General features: G+C 43.4%; 1 protein-coding gene across 1 annotated transcript; it reads left to right on the top strand.

Moving 5' to 3' along the window:
* The first annotated feature begins 719 nt into the window (after positions 1-719).
* Positions 720-9,987, top strand: LOC108571448 (4-coumarate--CoA ligase 1). The gene is made up of 10 exons (XM_017933504.1): positions 720-1,075; positions 5,298-5,610; positions 6,250-6,457; positions 6,747-6,916; positions 6,991-7,186; positions 7,273-7,427; positions 7,527-7,710; positions 8,031-8,359; positions 8,813-9,008; positions 9,291-9,987. The coding sequence occupies exons 2-10, from the start codon at positions 5,362-5,364 to the stop codon at positions 9,371-9,373; spliced, it is 1,770 nt and encodes a 589-aa protein (XP_017788993.1). The 5' UTR covers positions 720-1,075; positions 5,298-5,361; the 3' UTR covers positions 9,374-9,987.
* The last annotated feature ends 4,873 nt before the right edge of the window (positions 9,988-14,860 follow it).

The raw sequence follows: 14,860 nt of genomic DNA, 5'->3' as shown, positions 1-14,860 counted from the left end.
TTGGAACGATCGCTGAAAGAAAACATTCTACCTCTGAGATCTTTGCTACTTAAACCAGCTGACAAACTTGTATCCCTTTTTTCCAAGTAGAGGAGATACACGTTCATTTCTTCATATTAATCGACAGCTCGAAGTGTCTAGTATCAGTACCGCGGAGAAGGCGTAAATTTACGTTGCGACAAGAATGGGAAGAAAGTCTGCTACAGTCACAGAAACGACGAATATCAGCTGTTTGAGTCATTACCAAGTGGCAGTACCGTAGAAAATCAAATAACGCGTTTTTTATTTTCGGATATTAAAGTGACCGAAATTACCCCGCTTTCCCCTACGTTGAACGCGCTAGGTTATCGGATATCACCGATATGATAACACCGGCAATTATCCTTCCGAAAGCGAAGCTGATCGAATAATTGACAGGAGGTCGAAGTCGAAGAATCGTGGACGAAAAATCGTTCGCGATCGATCGAATCGTGGACGATGGAAGAGAGGCGATGGGTGAGCAGCGAACCCCGCGACAGAATTGATCGTGGAGCGTGAATTAAACGCGCGTCCACGTTTTCGCGGAACGAGTACTCGAGGAACGAAGTTGGCCGGTGTGGAACAAAGTGCACATGCGGTATAACGTTGCAGCTGCACGGAGGAGGCCCGTTACTGCGTCTCGAATAGCCGACCTCGGGAATGTGAAGTCCTCTCTTCGCGGTACACCTTGTATACGCCTCTTTTACTAAGCGTACACGGCCGTATAGTGGGGAGAACGGTATCTACAGGCGAGCAGAAGTTAAGTGGTTTGCCAGAGAATCCCGTAGTCTGTCAGTGAAAACAGTTAGGCGAGCGAGGTTCGCCAGTATCGAGAATAGCTTTCGTCCCGCCGGCCGTCGTTTCCGTCGTTTCGTGTGACCGTGCTTGAATCGAGAATTCTCGAGTATCCGCCGCCTCCCGAAAAAAGAACCTCTGTCACGAATAAAGAAACGCACTGGCCAAAGTCGAAGTCTCTCTTCTCCCGGCTGAGTCACAATTCTGCATCAACGGCGAATCGCGTGGAAGATTCGCGGCAAAAGGTTCCTGGATTTGTACGGTATCTATGAATTTTCGTTGTCTCTTTTCCTGAAATCGGGTAAACTCGACGACGGTAAGTTTCGTTGGGTGATATCTCCCCAATCAAGTATAAAACTTTCACTTGCGAACGTTTGCAGGTGCTCTTTCCTATGCATGCAACCGGTTTTTCTATCGACTTTCACGAACGCACGAGGTTGTAGGTGAACGAAAACAGGGTTTCCAAAGCAACAGGTTCTTCTGGCTCGGTGCAGGGAAATCGATCGATCGATCGAATTCGAGAAAGGATTCGAGATCCTTCTATGTCCCTTTTGTAATCGTGTGCATTTGATCTGTTGACACGTTATTTTTACTACGATAGGGATGCTTATCTTACTGTCGTCGTTCCTTTTAACGATGATTAATACCTGTTTTAACGTTCGTTTTATCGTCCTTCTTCTCCTTCTATGTCCCTTTTGTAATCGTGTGCATTTGATCTGTTGACACGTTATTTTTACTACGATAGGATGCTTATCTTACTGTCGTCGTTCCTTTTAACGATGATTAATACCTGTTTTAACGTTCGTTTTATCGTCCTTCTTCTCTCCGATTTGCATGCATAAGTATCGCATCGTAATTGCGAGTATCTTGTAATTTGCATAATTAGGGTCAGGTTCAATGGTAGTCCAGTCTGGTTTTTTTGCACGGTGTAGTCGTTTTTACACGTCTATGTACTCGAGTATCGTTCAATATTCGAAACGTAACAATTTGCATACTCGAAGATGCACTTTGTTTTTAATCGTATCTTTATTGCTACGTTAAATACGCGAGATAATTTTAACGGCACATTTGAGAAATTGAATTTGTCCGATAGAGAGAGCCGACTGATTCGATATTAACTTGGTAGAAAAAATGAAACACTACTAAATTCCACCTTTTACCTCTCGAGCCTCCCTTATCTCCCTGTTACCCTCGATAACTGTTATGCGTTTAGCTCGGTCTAGCCGCGGTCGAAGACGATACCACGTCGATCGACTTTTTATCACGCGGTCAATTAAGTGCACCGAACTTGATTGATCGAAATGGACATTTCTCGCGCGTCCACATTGCCGCGAGAAACGCGAGTTTATCGTTGGCCGCTGCATCCGTTTCATTCACGATAGCGTGAAAACAATGAGAGGCAGGCGACACCGCGCTCTCTGATAATCGACGAGTAACAGTGTCGATTCGTAATAAGCAACTACTCGCTGTCCCCACTTCTTCGTTTCGGCCGTCGAGTGAGAGGTCCGCGAATAAATATTTATGGTCGAATGAAGAACGGTGACGTCATTTGGTGAAAGAAACAATAGAATATGTACAACGCTTTCTCGCTCTGTCGTTAACGATCCTCTGCGGTTGTTACACACATCTCGAATCCTATCGCCAGCCCTCCGTGTTATCTCGTCTCGTTCGAAAGCAAAATCGAGCTAAACGACGTGCCGAACCGTAATAGGCAACTGGCCAGTCACAGGCGAATTGCTTATTACGGGTGAAAACTGTATACGGCGACGTCGTCGAGAGAACCGTGCCTCCCTTTCAGTTCCTTCGTGATCTCCTTGGTGTGCCCGTCTGCACCGCCACTGTCTGCTGTTAGCTCATTCCGTGAAAGCTTATTTACGTAGAACGTTATTTAAGGCCGTTGCACCGATACCGCCAAGCGTCGTCTGCAACGTTGAGCGCCGCAGTAGGTGAACTCTTCGAGTACTCGGAGTTTTCTACCGCTCTTGTTCCATTCTTCTTCTTTCTCGTCGTTTAGTACAGTTCGAAGTTTTCTTCTCTGCACAGTGTATAATTTATACGTATTTATACATCTGGTACGGTAATTAATATTCGTCGTGCACCTTGGATCTCTGCGCGCTGGGTAAATGATGGATGCTTGTCACGCAGTCTACCATTGTTTATCGTGATCGCGGGAAGGAATACACGTATGAAAATGTCGTCGATTTTGCCTATATTCGTGTGTACACTGTGCAGAGCTGGAAAGAAGTCCCGTGGAAGGAATGCGGGTCAGAATGGACGGAGTGAAATAGACCCACGCTACCTCGCGAGAATTTTCGGCCGTAGCATATTGCTAGCCGATGTGGTCACGCACACTAACCGGATCGCGTAACGAAGAGAGTAAATGAGCGGTATCGAGAACGAGTGAGACAGTGCTAAGCGATAGCTGCAACACACTGGCATAGGCGTGAACTCGTAGTGCCAACTAGTAATACAACGTTTAAATTTTCTACTTTCTTTTATGTTTTATCAATTTTAGTTTTCGTCATTTGCTCGGGGAAGTGTCTATCGCTGCTAATTTGGTGAGGTCCTTTTGGTGAGAATGAGTTTAACACGACTTCGTACAGGGATTGCTTTCTTAATTCATATTTTGAATTTACAAATAAATAATATTTCAGTAATAGTTTAATTCATGAATATATTTAACAATAAGCACAACATATGGAAGGTACTTGAAAGGTTGTGCAAATGGTCCTCCCAGCCGTTACGCTGTTAAAAATAGTTCGATTAGGCTCACGTTCATTTCCATCGCAGTAAACTCTGTGTAATTACATTAAAAAACAAATCACACAGATTGGCTATTTTTGGGGCCGGCAAAAGCGACCACCCTCTCGAGGATACGTTCAATTTTGTCGCACACGTATAAATATAAGTGAAAATATTCACGTTTTGCTACTAGCATCCCTATATTCCCGCGTTTCGGTACTTAATATTTATGGTAGATCATGGAACGCGTCCCCCGGTGAATAATGGAATGCCACCACTATGTCAGCGTGTCCCGCCAACAGCCTAACGCTGGGGGTACACGAGCGTGTAGAAATACATTGTCGTATATTAGACCTCGCAGACTGCGAACGTGCGTCACTTTTAACATACAGTGCAACCTTTGTTAATTTTTCTTCCAAGTATTTATGCCTTAGAATCCGTCAGAGCACGTTCTGCATTGTATACCAGTGAATGCAGCAGGTCGTCCATTGGAGCCAAAAAACGTTTCAACACTCGTGTGCCTCTAGCCTAAACGCGTAAGATTGCGAGAACGTTCGAGGAGCAAAGTGCCCCTTTTCCCCTTTCGCGAGTCTTCTTTCCAGCTCTGCACAGCGTATATACAAATATATGTAAAATCGAGGACATTTTCATAACTGTTATCCTTTTTCGCGATCGCGATAAAAATAGGGCAGACTGCGTACTTGCAAGTCATTCAGTTTACTTATTGTACCGTCTGTGAGATAAGAACCGCGAAATCAACTCGTGTATTTACGTACGCATGCCCATACATACGTGTCTGAGATTACATTTAAGCGAGGTGTGTCAATGTCGATAACGATGATCGTACTTTGAACCGTTTCGTTGTTTGTTATTGACTGCTCGTTACATACATACGTACTGTTGGTCTTGCTGATTACCGTCCACTGATTCGATGCAAAAGAATCCAGTTGAGATATTCTGTGCATGTGTTATTGCTTCCTCTATATGTTACATTGCAACGCGTACGGTATATTCGAGGCAATTGCGCTGCTAAATCGACCTTGGCATGATTAACTCTTCGATAGTTCTTGAGGTTCTATCTAACGCAAAGTTCTACGAAAATCTATCGAGTAGAATAAGCCGTCGGTAATCAGACAGATAATGTTATTGGTAAACGGTTACGTGCATAGATCGCTGGTTCTGTGCATTAAAACTCCATTATGCCCACGATCGTTTTAACACGTTTACCATATTATTCATGCGTTGATTATACCCACAACATCAGGAAACGTATTTCCATTCATTTTTTATCCCGCCTTCCGTTCGTTGTCTCTTTTATGTCTTCGTTTCCCTTGGCAAAAGCGTGGCCTAGATAGGGACCTGCGCGCGTTAACGGGTGTCGCGAAAATTTCGCGCCAAACTCGCGTCTGGTAATCAACGTCGTGAAAATTTCGCGCCGAACTCGCGTTTTATAATTAACACCGCCAACTATTCGGTCAGCTGTTTTTCCATACTCTTCTGCACGATGCATGCAAAATATTCGATACGTGTATCTCTCTAATCGTTAATAGAGGAGGCTTGTACTGTCGCTGTGATAAAACTCACGGTCGTCGTACGACAGTTTTTAATCTTTCGCGATTTTTATACGGAACGATTAACGTTCACTTCCTCGAACCACTGTACTTGTTCTAGCGATTAGAGAGAAACGACATTCGCCATGGTAGATAAATTTCATTGGAACGTTACTGCGTTTCGCGTTTCAGGGGCTGGATAATTGCCTTGATGAACTGCTAGAGGCTCGTGCGGATCAAGAAGAAGTTTCGAAGCATGACGAGCATCAGGCAAATTCTTCGCTGCGGTCGCAGACTCTGCCAGCTGCAGGAGAGTGGGGCGAAAATGTTAAACCGGTCGGCGAAGTTCGCGTCAACCCAGGCGCAGCAGCAAATCGTCGGGGATGAAAACGGGAAGAAAATAAAAATTTTTCCGTCACCTTACGGCGACTCACCGCCGCTGCACATGCTTGTCCAAGATTACATATGGAGGCACATCGACAAGCATCATAATCAACCGGCACTGGTAATTTTCTCGAAAAAATATCCTTTTTCTTTTTCTCTCGTGGAAGAATTAATCGAGGGCAAGTGCAGGAAGTTTCCTTCCTGTTTTCTTTATCGAAAGTATCGAAGCAGTTGTCGCCGAGGCGGCAGAGGAATGCTGAACTGTAGGAATATTTAAATCGGTTCGAGCTGGTGTGAGTAGTAGGATTGTCAGTGAGAGGGAAACAGTGGGAGTAATTACACTCGTTGCAGTTGATTGAATTGCATGCGTGTAACGTCCATGGGAATGATATTCGAAGCGTTGATCTTTGCTGCACGCGTGGAGGTCGCAAGTTATGCGCATAGTTAAGCTGTTTGTCCGTCGAGCTTTACTTTTCATTTTCGAAAATTATTCAACGTCGCCGGTGTTAATTACAATACCGCGTCATTTGCATGGGTTTGAAATTGTTCCCTCTGTTCGTGTTGGTTAAATTTGGCAAAAGATGCTTGGCGATCGGAATTGAATTTTCGATACTACTCGGGGTCAACCGGATGAATTTCAAGAGATCTCTGGGTTTTCGTCCTGCAGAAACGTCTGGAGAGAACTCGGGCTGCATAATTCAGGCCGTATGACATAAACACGAGTGTCGTTATTCTAATGCAATCGATGCCGCCGTTTCAGGTGTGCGCGGTGACCGGAAGGAAGTACACGTACAGCGAGACGAGGGACGCGTCTAATTATATCGCGAGAAGTTTGATAAATATGGGTCTGAGGAAGGGCGACGTTGTGGCCCTGGTGGCGCCAAATTATCCAGAATCGATCCTAGGTTTCCTCGGGATCTTGGAGGCTAATCTAGTGGTCACTACGGTGAATCCTTTCTACACACGCGGTGAGTGGGCAATAACGAGCGATAATTAATTCACTTCTATGTAAACATTCACCGATAACACACGGTATCGTTTGGAAAACGTCTTCCTCCTTATCCGTCGTGGCAGTGAATTTTCAAATACGAATTACGCAATTTGTGCGATTCGGCGAGAAAGTTGGAGAAAAAAGATACGACTGTGAAATTGGTATTAGTTGCGACACTTTTGCCTGTTTCGAACGACGGTTCGTTCTTAACCTCGGGTAATTCGTTCGTAATGGCTGGAAATTATCCGGTGGCATATTTCGAACAGATGAAATTGCGAGGCAACTGGAGAGTTCCGGGGCGAAGGCGATCATTACAGTGGCAGAAATTGCACGGACCACACTCGAAGCCTCGAGAGGCACTCTCGCACCTGGAGCACCCTTCGTGGTTATCGAGGATGGTACTGGACCAATTCCAGAGGACAGCGTGCCGTTTAAGGTGCGAAGGAAAATTGATGAGAACCACGCGACAGGTTTCGAACTGTGCTTGAAATTAAACGTCATTTTACACAGGATCTCATCACACGTGGAAAATCGTTGCCACCTTTGAGCGAGGCGCAAATTTCACCGGACGATTTGGCCGTTTTACCTTATTCCAGCGGAACGACAGGTTTGCCTAAGGGTGTTATGTTGACGCACAAAAATCTGGTCTCCAATATGGAGATGGTTGATCGAACTGCTAACAAGGAAATGTGGCAGCAAGCGACGAGTAAATAAATCGTTACTTCTTTCTTTGCTTTTAACGTTAACGAATAATTGGAGAAATAATCTCGTTTAATTCTCTCACCGTTACAGCTGATTCTCAGGAGATCATACCGTTGATCTTGCCATTCTTCCACATTTTTGGCATGAACGGTATGGTTCTGCCGCGTCTCGAGGCTGGTACGCAAATAATCACGGTGCCGAAATTCACGCCAGAGGTATTCATCGGCGTTCTGGCGAACCACAAGGTGAGAATTTCCTTTTCTCAAACTTTGAAAACGGTCGTCTGCGAGTTTTAAGCGGGGGAAATTAATCTCGACGATTTTCTAAGGGTATTTTGTGTATAGTCATCAGGTCTGTTCCTAGTACCGCCGATACTCTTATTCTTGAACGCATCTCCGTTCGTGAAGAGGGAGTATTTGGAGTCCATGCACCACTTCATATGTGGCGCCGCTCCTTTGGCACAGTCGGACGTGGAAAGATTCTACCAGAAGTTCCAAATGGACTCTAGCACTTTGAAATTCTGTCAAGGTATAGAGAAACTGCGAAACTTGAAACTCTAACGATACTTCGATGTTCCAATTTTGCTGTTGCTCAAATTTCAACTTTACGCTTCGACATTCTAATTTACCTAATAAACAAACACTTAAATTTCTCCTCACACCGAGTCAGAATTTTTTGAAAAATTAATCCAAGGTTCGAAAGCTCGCTCCTCTCAAACCTTTCGCTGTGACCTTGAGATATAGTCGAGCGCGGTTTTATTCTTTTTCAAGCAAATAGTCGTGTATCGTTGAAAGGGTTTCGCTAAATTTTCGCAGATTTTCAATTTTTTCCCGGTTCTCTTTCCCAAGGATACGGATTGACAGAGGCGTCGCCGGTCGTTTGCCTGGACAAGATGGGATTGCAACCAGGAAGTATCGGACAAAATGTCGCCGGATGCGATATACGATTAGTCGATCCAGTTACCAAGGAAGATGTTTCTAGCCCTGGTCAAACCGGTGAAATCTGGGTCAGGGGGCCTCACATTATGAAAGGGTACTTGAACAACGAGAGTGCCACTAGGGAGATGATGGTCGAGAACGGCTGGCTGAAAACCGGGGATATCGCTTACTATAACGATGAGTTCTATTTCTTTGTCACGGATAGATTGAAAGAGTTAATCAAAGTTAAAGGATTCCAGGTAAACGAGCCTCCCTTTTTCCCCCGCTCAATTCGACCACACACGGTCCCTTTGATCAATCTCCTATCGTCATCTGTCTCGTTCATTCTACTATCGAAAATTCATCGTAGATCGTGCTCGGTCAAAGGGTTAAATCGAAGGTTCCAAGGCCGATGAAACATTTTCTTCGACACTCTGTAATTATTCTACTAGAAGTGCCGGCGAAGTGTACTTGAATTTTATTGTTTCCTCGAAACTTTTATTTACGATGATCTGCTAATTTCGTAACAACTTAATCTAGCACTGACGTAACCGACGTTCACATGCTTCTTATTACATAAACACCGTGTTTCACTATCTTTTTTCGCACGAACCGTCAGTCTGCATTATTTACATACGTTTAATTTCTCATTTGTTTCTTTTGTTACTGAAAATCAATTGTGTTATTTTCTTTCTTTGAAATTTGTTAACCAGGTGGCACCAGCTGAGTTAGAATCGTGTCTAAGAATGCATCCAGACGTTGTGGAGGCTGCTGTGATTGGTATTCCAGACGAGAGGTCCGGCGAAGTACCGAAGGCTTTCATAGTGCTGAAAAAAGGCGGGAAAGCGAGCGAGGAGGATATTAAGAACTTCGTGAAGGGCAAAGTGTCCGACTATAAAGAGCTGCAAGGTAAGACGGTGTATCTTCTACGTTCAATTAAAGTCTACGACGAACGTGCACACTCGAACGATTTCTCGTTTGATCGTAATAAACAAGTTCTTCAAGGCGATCAACTCGCAACTCGATTATACTTCTTCTCTCAACTAATCACGTCTTACGCTCAACTACGTTCCTTCAATTTTCCTTATTTTCTTTTTTGTCAACCGGGAAAAACGGTCTCGCAACTTTTTTCTTTTTCAACAACATCCAGCGGAATGAGTCCCGATATAGCTGATAATTGGACACTTGCAGGTGGTGTCACGTTCGTAGACAACATACCGAAGAACCCGAGCGGCAAGATCATGCGAACGCAACTGAAGAATCAGTACAAATAACGAAGTTTCGTGCTTCAGGAAGAAAAACAAAGAGGAAAAAAACGGGAATCTAAACGCGAGATCTCGATTAACAGTTCACACGATGATTAACGGGATCGATCTTTGATTAAGAGAGCACGAGTCACGGTCACTCAGAGTCGTTCCTGGTGGAAAAATAAAATCGATCCGTCGCGACGCGAACCGTGTTGACTGTTACTCGAGAGAGAAACGGAAGGGGACGAGTGTGAAGCAAACGCTAATTGGCTAACGACCACGCGTGCAAATCGTTTTGTTTTTTTCACGATATCACAAGGCTCTGGTGCTGTTTTGACTAACGACCGATCGAAGATCGAATGGGTGCTTTGCTTACTTTAAGAGAACGAAAGAAACAACGGATACTTATCGAAAGGGAAAGCATAGGGTAACGTAGAGTTGCGTATGAACGTGGCGGCGAAAGGAGAAGAAGACGAAGAAGAACGTCGACGTATACGTACTTTTGTTTTTTGTTTTTTCTTCTTCTCTCCTCTTCGAGTATCATTCGATATACTTCTTATCGTGTTTAATCGTGGTTAATATCTGTGACAATGCAATTATTCTAATTTTTAAGATACGTATTCTACGTATTGGAGTTTAACGATACGTATTTTTTATATAGGTCATTTGTACCGTAAAAGTAACAGGTGTTTCTAAGCAATAAAATCTTTTACAACTGTTATAAGTAACTTTATCTATTTAGCGAGTACTTATACTAGGATATATATTGCTTGTTCTATTTATACACGTTACTTTTTTAACACACTTTAAACACGAGTTTCATGATTACTTGTTCCTTCGAATGCAAATTTCCCTTCGTCCAAGATCAAACCCCCGAATCTCATCACTCGACCCCTTTCCAATCTTTCAAATACCGAACGAATTGCCGTCCATAACGTAGAAATTATGTTTGTCGTTCAGATCTGAGTTGGACTCTTATTGGACTCGGTGTATTTTTCGTTGTCCCTATTTTTCCAGCCTCTGCGCTCTTTTCTCTCTTCCCCCTCGCTCCCCTCGTTGGATTCTCGCTAGTCGAGGGTTACACCCCTGGTTGAATACGGCTGAAGGACCAACGAGGTACTTGGAGGACGTTACGATTTTATGGTAGACATAAATGAAGCTTTACAACGAACCTCCTTTCACCAAGTCCTTTCTTCCACTCTCCGGCTGCTTTCGAGATAAATCGTTTCGCTTCAAGGGAATATCGCCTGGTTAAAGACACTGGATCCACTGGTGTCTTTCTCCAACGCGATATCGTCGCGAACATGCAACGATTCGTCTCGACAAGCTGCGACAAATCTGATCAACCGATGCTGCTTCGTGCAGCAGCTTTCTACTTTCTCTTCGTTTCGTTATTCGCTGTGCCACGATCGAACTTACGTGGATGCTCGTTCGCGAGTGTTAGGATACTTGGTGAACGTGCAAGTTAGGATTAAGAATTGTTCGGGAAAAATATGTCCAGACTGGTTATGGCAAAAGAATGCCGGACCAATTCTACGTAACTTGTCCACGGTGCCGAAAAGAATTTTTTTATTCTAATACAGCGCATTGTGTCGCGTCGCGTTCTTTTGCGATGTTCAAAAGGAAGCTCAGCCGAAAAGAATTTTTTTATTCTAATACAGCGCATTGTGTCGCGTCGCGTTCTTTTGCGATGTTGAAAAGGAAGCTCGCGGTCGCGACTGTTACCCGCCAAATTAATCTTAGGTAACTAGTTCAAATTTGTAGCAAAACGTAGAGTGCGTCACGAACGATTGACGACTTTGTTTCAAAGACTCGAATTGTACTTGAACGGCTGGAGATCGAGTGGTGTTCGTTCGATGGAACCTTTTCTCAATCTCTCGCTCGATCCCCGAATTTTTCTGGAGTCCGCAGTGACTCCTCCGCCAAGTGCAAGAAGGCACGCTGATTGGTTTTTCACGTACGCACAAATTACCAATGAACGTGCCCCTTGAGTGTCACCCACCCTTCCATTGCGCCCTTAGCGCGCTTTTCCTTGGAAGGAGTGGGTGCGTGGAATCTTCGCTGTCCTTCGGTGACGCGTCGGAAATTCCCGCCAGGTCAACCCTCGGCCGAGAGTGCCGTTATACGCGCTTGTGGATTGACCCTTCGGTAATACCTGGTTTATGACACGTCTTCCGTTATCGAGGACGCGGAAAAGTCGAAATTCTAAAGGCATTGTTCTGTAAGATATTACTTATTTTTTCGCGGAGCTACGAAGCGTCTTTGTTCTGAAAAGTAACCTTCTCGTGCGAGCGTGCCATAAACCCGGTCAACGAAGACCCCATTGCAATATGCTGTGTGATGCGTTAGGTGAAAATTTTACAAATTGTACTGCCATTTATTCGAATTAAATGCTTTTACTAATTTTGAGGCCGCTGGTCACCGGTATTCTTGAGTGATTCGGAAGATGAAGATAGAGTAGCGTTAAGCTTAACGCTGCTCAAACAGCCTGCAGCTCTTAGAGATGCTTGATTCAATTTTAACGTAAATACCTCGGTGGAAGATTTCAGTCTGGATGGATTTTGTGAGCGACACTAAGTGTATTTACGCGTTAAATTAATATCTTCGTACGAGAAGAACGTAGTTTGAAGTTTGATCTTCAATTCCAGTCGTTATGTAATCTGTCGCGAGTATTATGCGGTTAGGAATGAAATTGAAACGAGAAGAAAAATGAATTTCTTGTCAGATACGAATTGCCAATTAACCAGGAACATGTTTATTAACTCAGACGTCCTGTTTCTGCTTGAATTGTCGAAAATTGAACAGTTAAAGGTCTGTTCTAATCGATCTGCGTGTTCTCCACAGCAATCTACAATTTAATCCCTTCCAGACTAACTTCATTCCGTCGTTCGAGTTCCATTTCGCCCGAGCAAGCGTGTTTCGAGATCTCGATCTCGCGTTCTAGCTCATCACGCATTCCGCGCGAATTCTACGGCAATCACGAGTGTGTTCTACCATTTTGTCGGTATCCGAAAACGTCCAAATTGAATTTCCACGTCTGAAATTCCGTCTGATGCCGCGTTGTTTCGTAAATGCGCCTATCATTCGTCGTGCTTCACTTGGAAGTGGTAGAAGAAGGGTCGCGAATCGTCCTGAAGAATAGGGAGGGAAGAGCGACGAGTGGCTTCGGGTACGAGTCCTCCTCCCTTCCCTTTTCGGGGTGAAAAGATAAACCGCAGTCGTGTTTAATCCTATTCGCAGGGCATTAGTTGCATTGGTAAGGGTAAATAGCGATGGAAGTTACAAAGAAGGCAATTCTGTTCTTTGTTATCGTGGAAATTGAGAGCTTTCGAGGTGAAAATCTCGGCAAATGTGAAAATGGGGAAAAGGAAAGTTTTACGACGGAATTAAACATTTTTCGTAATAGAGATTGCAAAATATTCTCAAATATTTATTTATTTACTTATTTAGAGACGAGGTTAAGTTAAATTGATTAGAAATTAAATTAAATTAGATTATTTAGAAATTGTTTTAAATTAGATTATTTACAAATTATACTAAATTTAATTACTTAGAGATCGAATTAGGAATTAAATTAAATTTGATAATTTAGAAATTATTTTAAATTAGATTATTTACAAATTATACTAAATTTAATTACTTAGAGATCGAACGGTTAGGAACAATTGAAAACACAAAATAGTGTCACCAAAAAGACTTTATTCAGAAATTAAATAGCTACAATCAGTAGAAAATACAAAACGAATCTAACAAAAAGTCAGACACTTTTCACAATAAAAGTTAGCGATTCACAGTGAAGATTGAAAAATCGGAAGGTTGTAGTAGTGCACCACGCTAAAAAAAACATTCTTCTCTTTCTTCACGAACTACCTAGATAATTCTCTATCCACCCTTCACCTACATTTCTCCCTTTCACCTCCTCATGGTGAATATTCCGCGCCAAAATAAAGTTTTTAAGATAACTGGCAGCCGCTAAGTGCTGCAAGCCTCTCCGACCGAGGACCGTAAAGTTCGTTTCGCCTGGAAAACCGTCGTGGAGCCGTGGAGGAGACGCGCGGCGTAAACGGTTGGAATTTATTTCACGAGCGCGTTCAGCTTTCCGAACGATTCACTGGCACACGCCTCGCGTTTCACGTTTCTATACTTGTACACGGAGAATAGCGCTGCTCAGCCGGAAATTCACGCAAACAAATCAATCGGTTTCCGAATTAAATCAAACGAACACATACATAGTAGACATTTCAAGTATTTCACCGCCTCGTTGTTCGTCTCTTCTTGCTCCTTCCTTTCCTTTTTTCCGGATTTCTCTTCGACGTAGGAACACGCCTGGCTGGAAGATGAAAAATAGGAACGAGCAGATTGCACCAGCGTGTCACCCATTTTTTCTCACCCTCTATTTCTCAGCCTTGATGCTTCTTCTTTTTTTTTTCCTCTCCTTCTCACCCAGCTTCCATTCCCTTTTTGTCCTCTCAACACTCCCTCTCTCTCCCTCTTGCGACGTAGTCACGCTCGGCTAACGATGGACGGTCTCGTTTCGCTTTTGGACCACACCGAAACGTCCACTGTAACCCTTTTGTGCTCGTCGCAAGACCATTCCTGACGATTTATTAACGACTTATCCATGGGACTGTAGCACGGACCCACTTGCAATTAAAGTACACTGCTGGGTAAAAGTTTTCAGACCACTGTGCGCGTTACAAGCCGAGCAGGGATCTCGAGAGAAAGAAGTTCAAAGTCTCGGGGAAGTTTGAAAGTTTGAGAAACTTCTTAATGAATTCTTCATTACTCAAAAATCTACACGTTGATCCTACCAACGTTAATCGTACATTTACGAATAACTGCTGGACGATTTAATTTTCATTTGAATTGATAGGCGATGGCCTAACTTTTCTCACACTGTGTATTCAGGGGTTTTTTGGGATTTCTTGGGAGAAAGAAGGTGAAAATCTGAGAAACTTTTGATGAATTCTTCGTTACTCGAAATCTACCCATGGTAAATTCGTAAAAAATTGGTGGCAGATTTAATCTTGACGTGAATTGACAAGCGGTTCCGAAATTTTAACCCTTTGCACTCGGAGATGATTTTGCTGTAACGAAGGTTGTAAATCGGATCTTCTTCGAAATTTGTTCAAACTAACGTAGAAATAATCTGTAGTTTCACTATGGTTTCACAAATTTATGGAGATCTATAGATCTACTACTTTGTCGCCGTTCGATTGCAAAGGGTTAATCTTCGGTGTATAAAAGTTCATGTACAATTTTATGTACAATAGAAATCTGCTAGTATCATCGACGAAAAAGAAAGTGGTAACTCGATTCGCGATGGAAAAATGTCGGACTCCGGAGTGAGTTGGAAAAGAAAAAGATTCAAGTGTCTCGTACCTTCTTCCCAAGGTTCGAACACGTCGTGTCGTCTATGTATAGGTGACTCTCGAGGGAATTAGTCGCAAGCTTTGGCGGTCGAGGAGAGGCGTTCTTCACGGAACTTTGTCGCGGATGGAAGTTGGAAGTTGA

Source organism: Habropoda laboriosa, unplaced genomic scaffold (assembly GCF_001263275.1).
Source record: "Habropoda laboriosa isolate 0110345459 unplaced genomic scaffold, ASM126327v1 scaffold57, whole genome shotgun sequence".
NCBI lineage: Eukaryota > Metazoa > Arthropoda > Insecta > Hymenoptera > Apidae > Habropoda > Habropoda laboriosa.
This window is presented reverse-complemented; position numbering and strand designations above follow the sequence as displayed.

Coding starts and splice junctions, on each gene's coding strand:
- LOC108571448 (XM_017933504.1), top strand. CDS start 5,362: ATGACGAGCATCAGGCAAATTCTTCGCTGCGGTCGCAGACTCTGCCAG. Junction 6,458..6,746: donor GAATCCTTTCTACACACGCG/GTGAGTGGGCAA, acceptor TATTTCGAACAG/ATGAAATTGCGAGGCAACTG. Junction 8,360..8,812: donor TCAAAGTTAAAGGATTCCAG/GTAAACGAGCCT, acceptor TTTGTTAACCAG/GTGGCACCAGCTGAGTTAGA.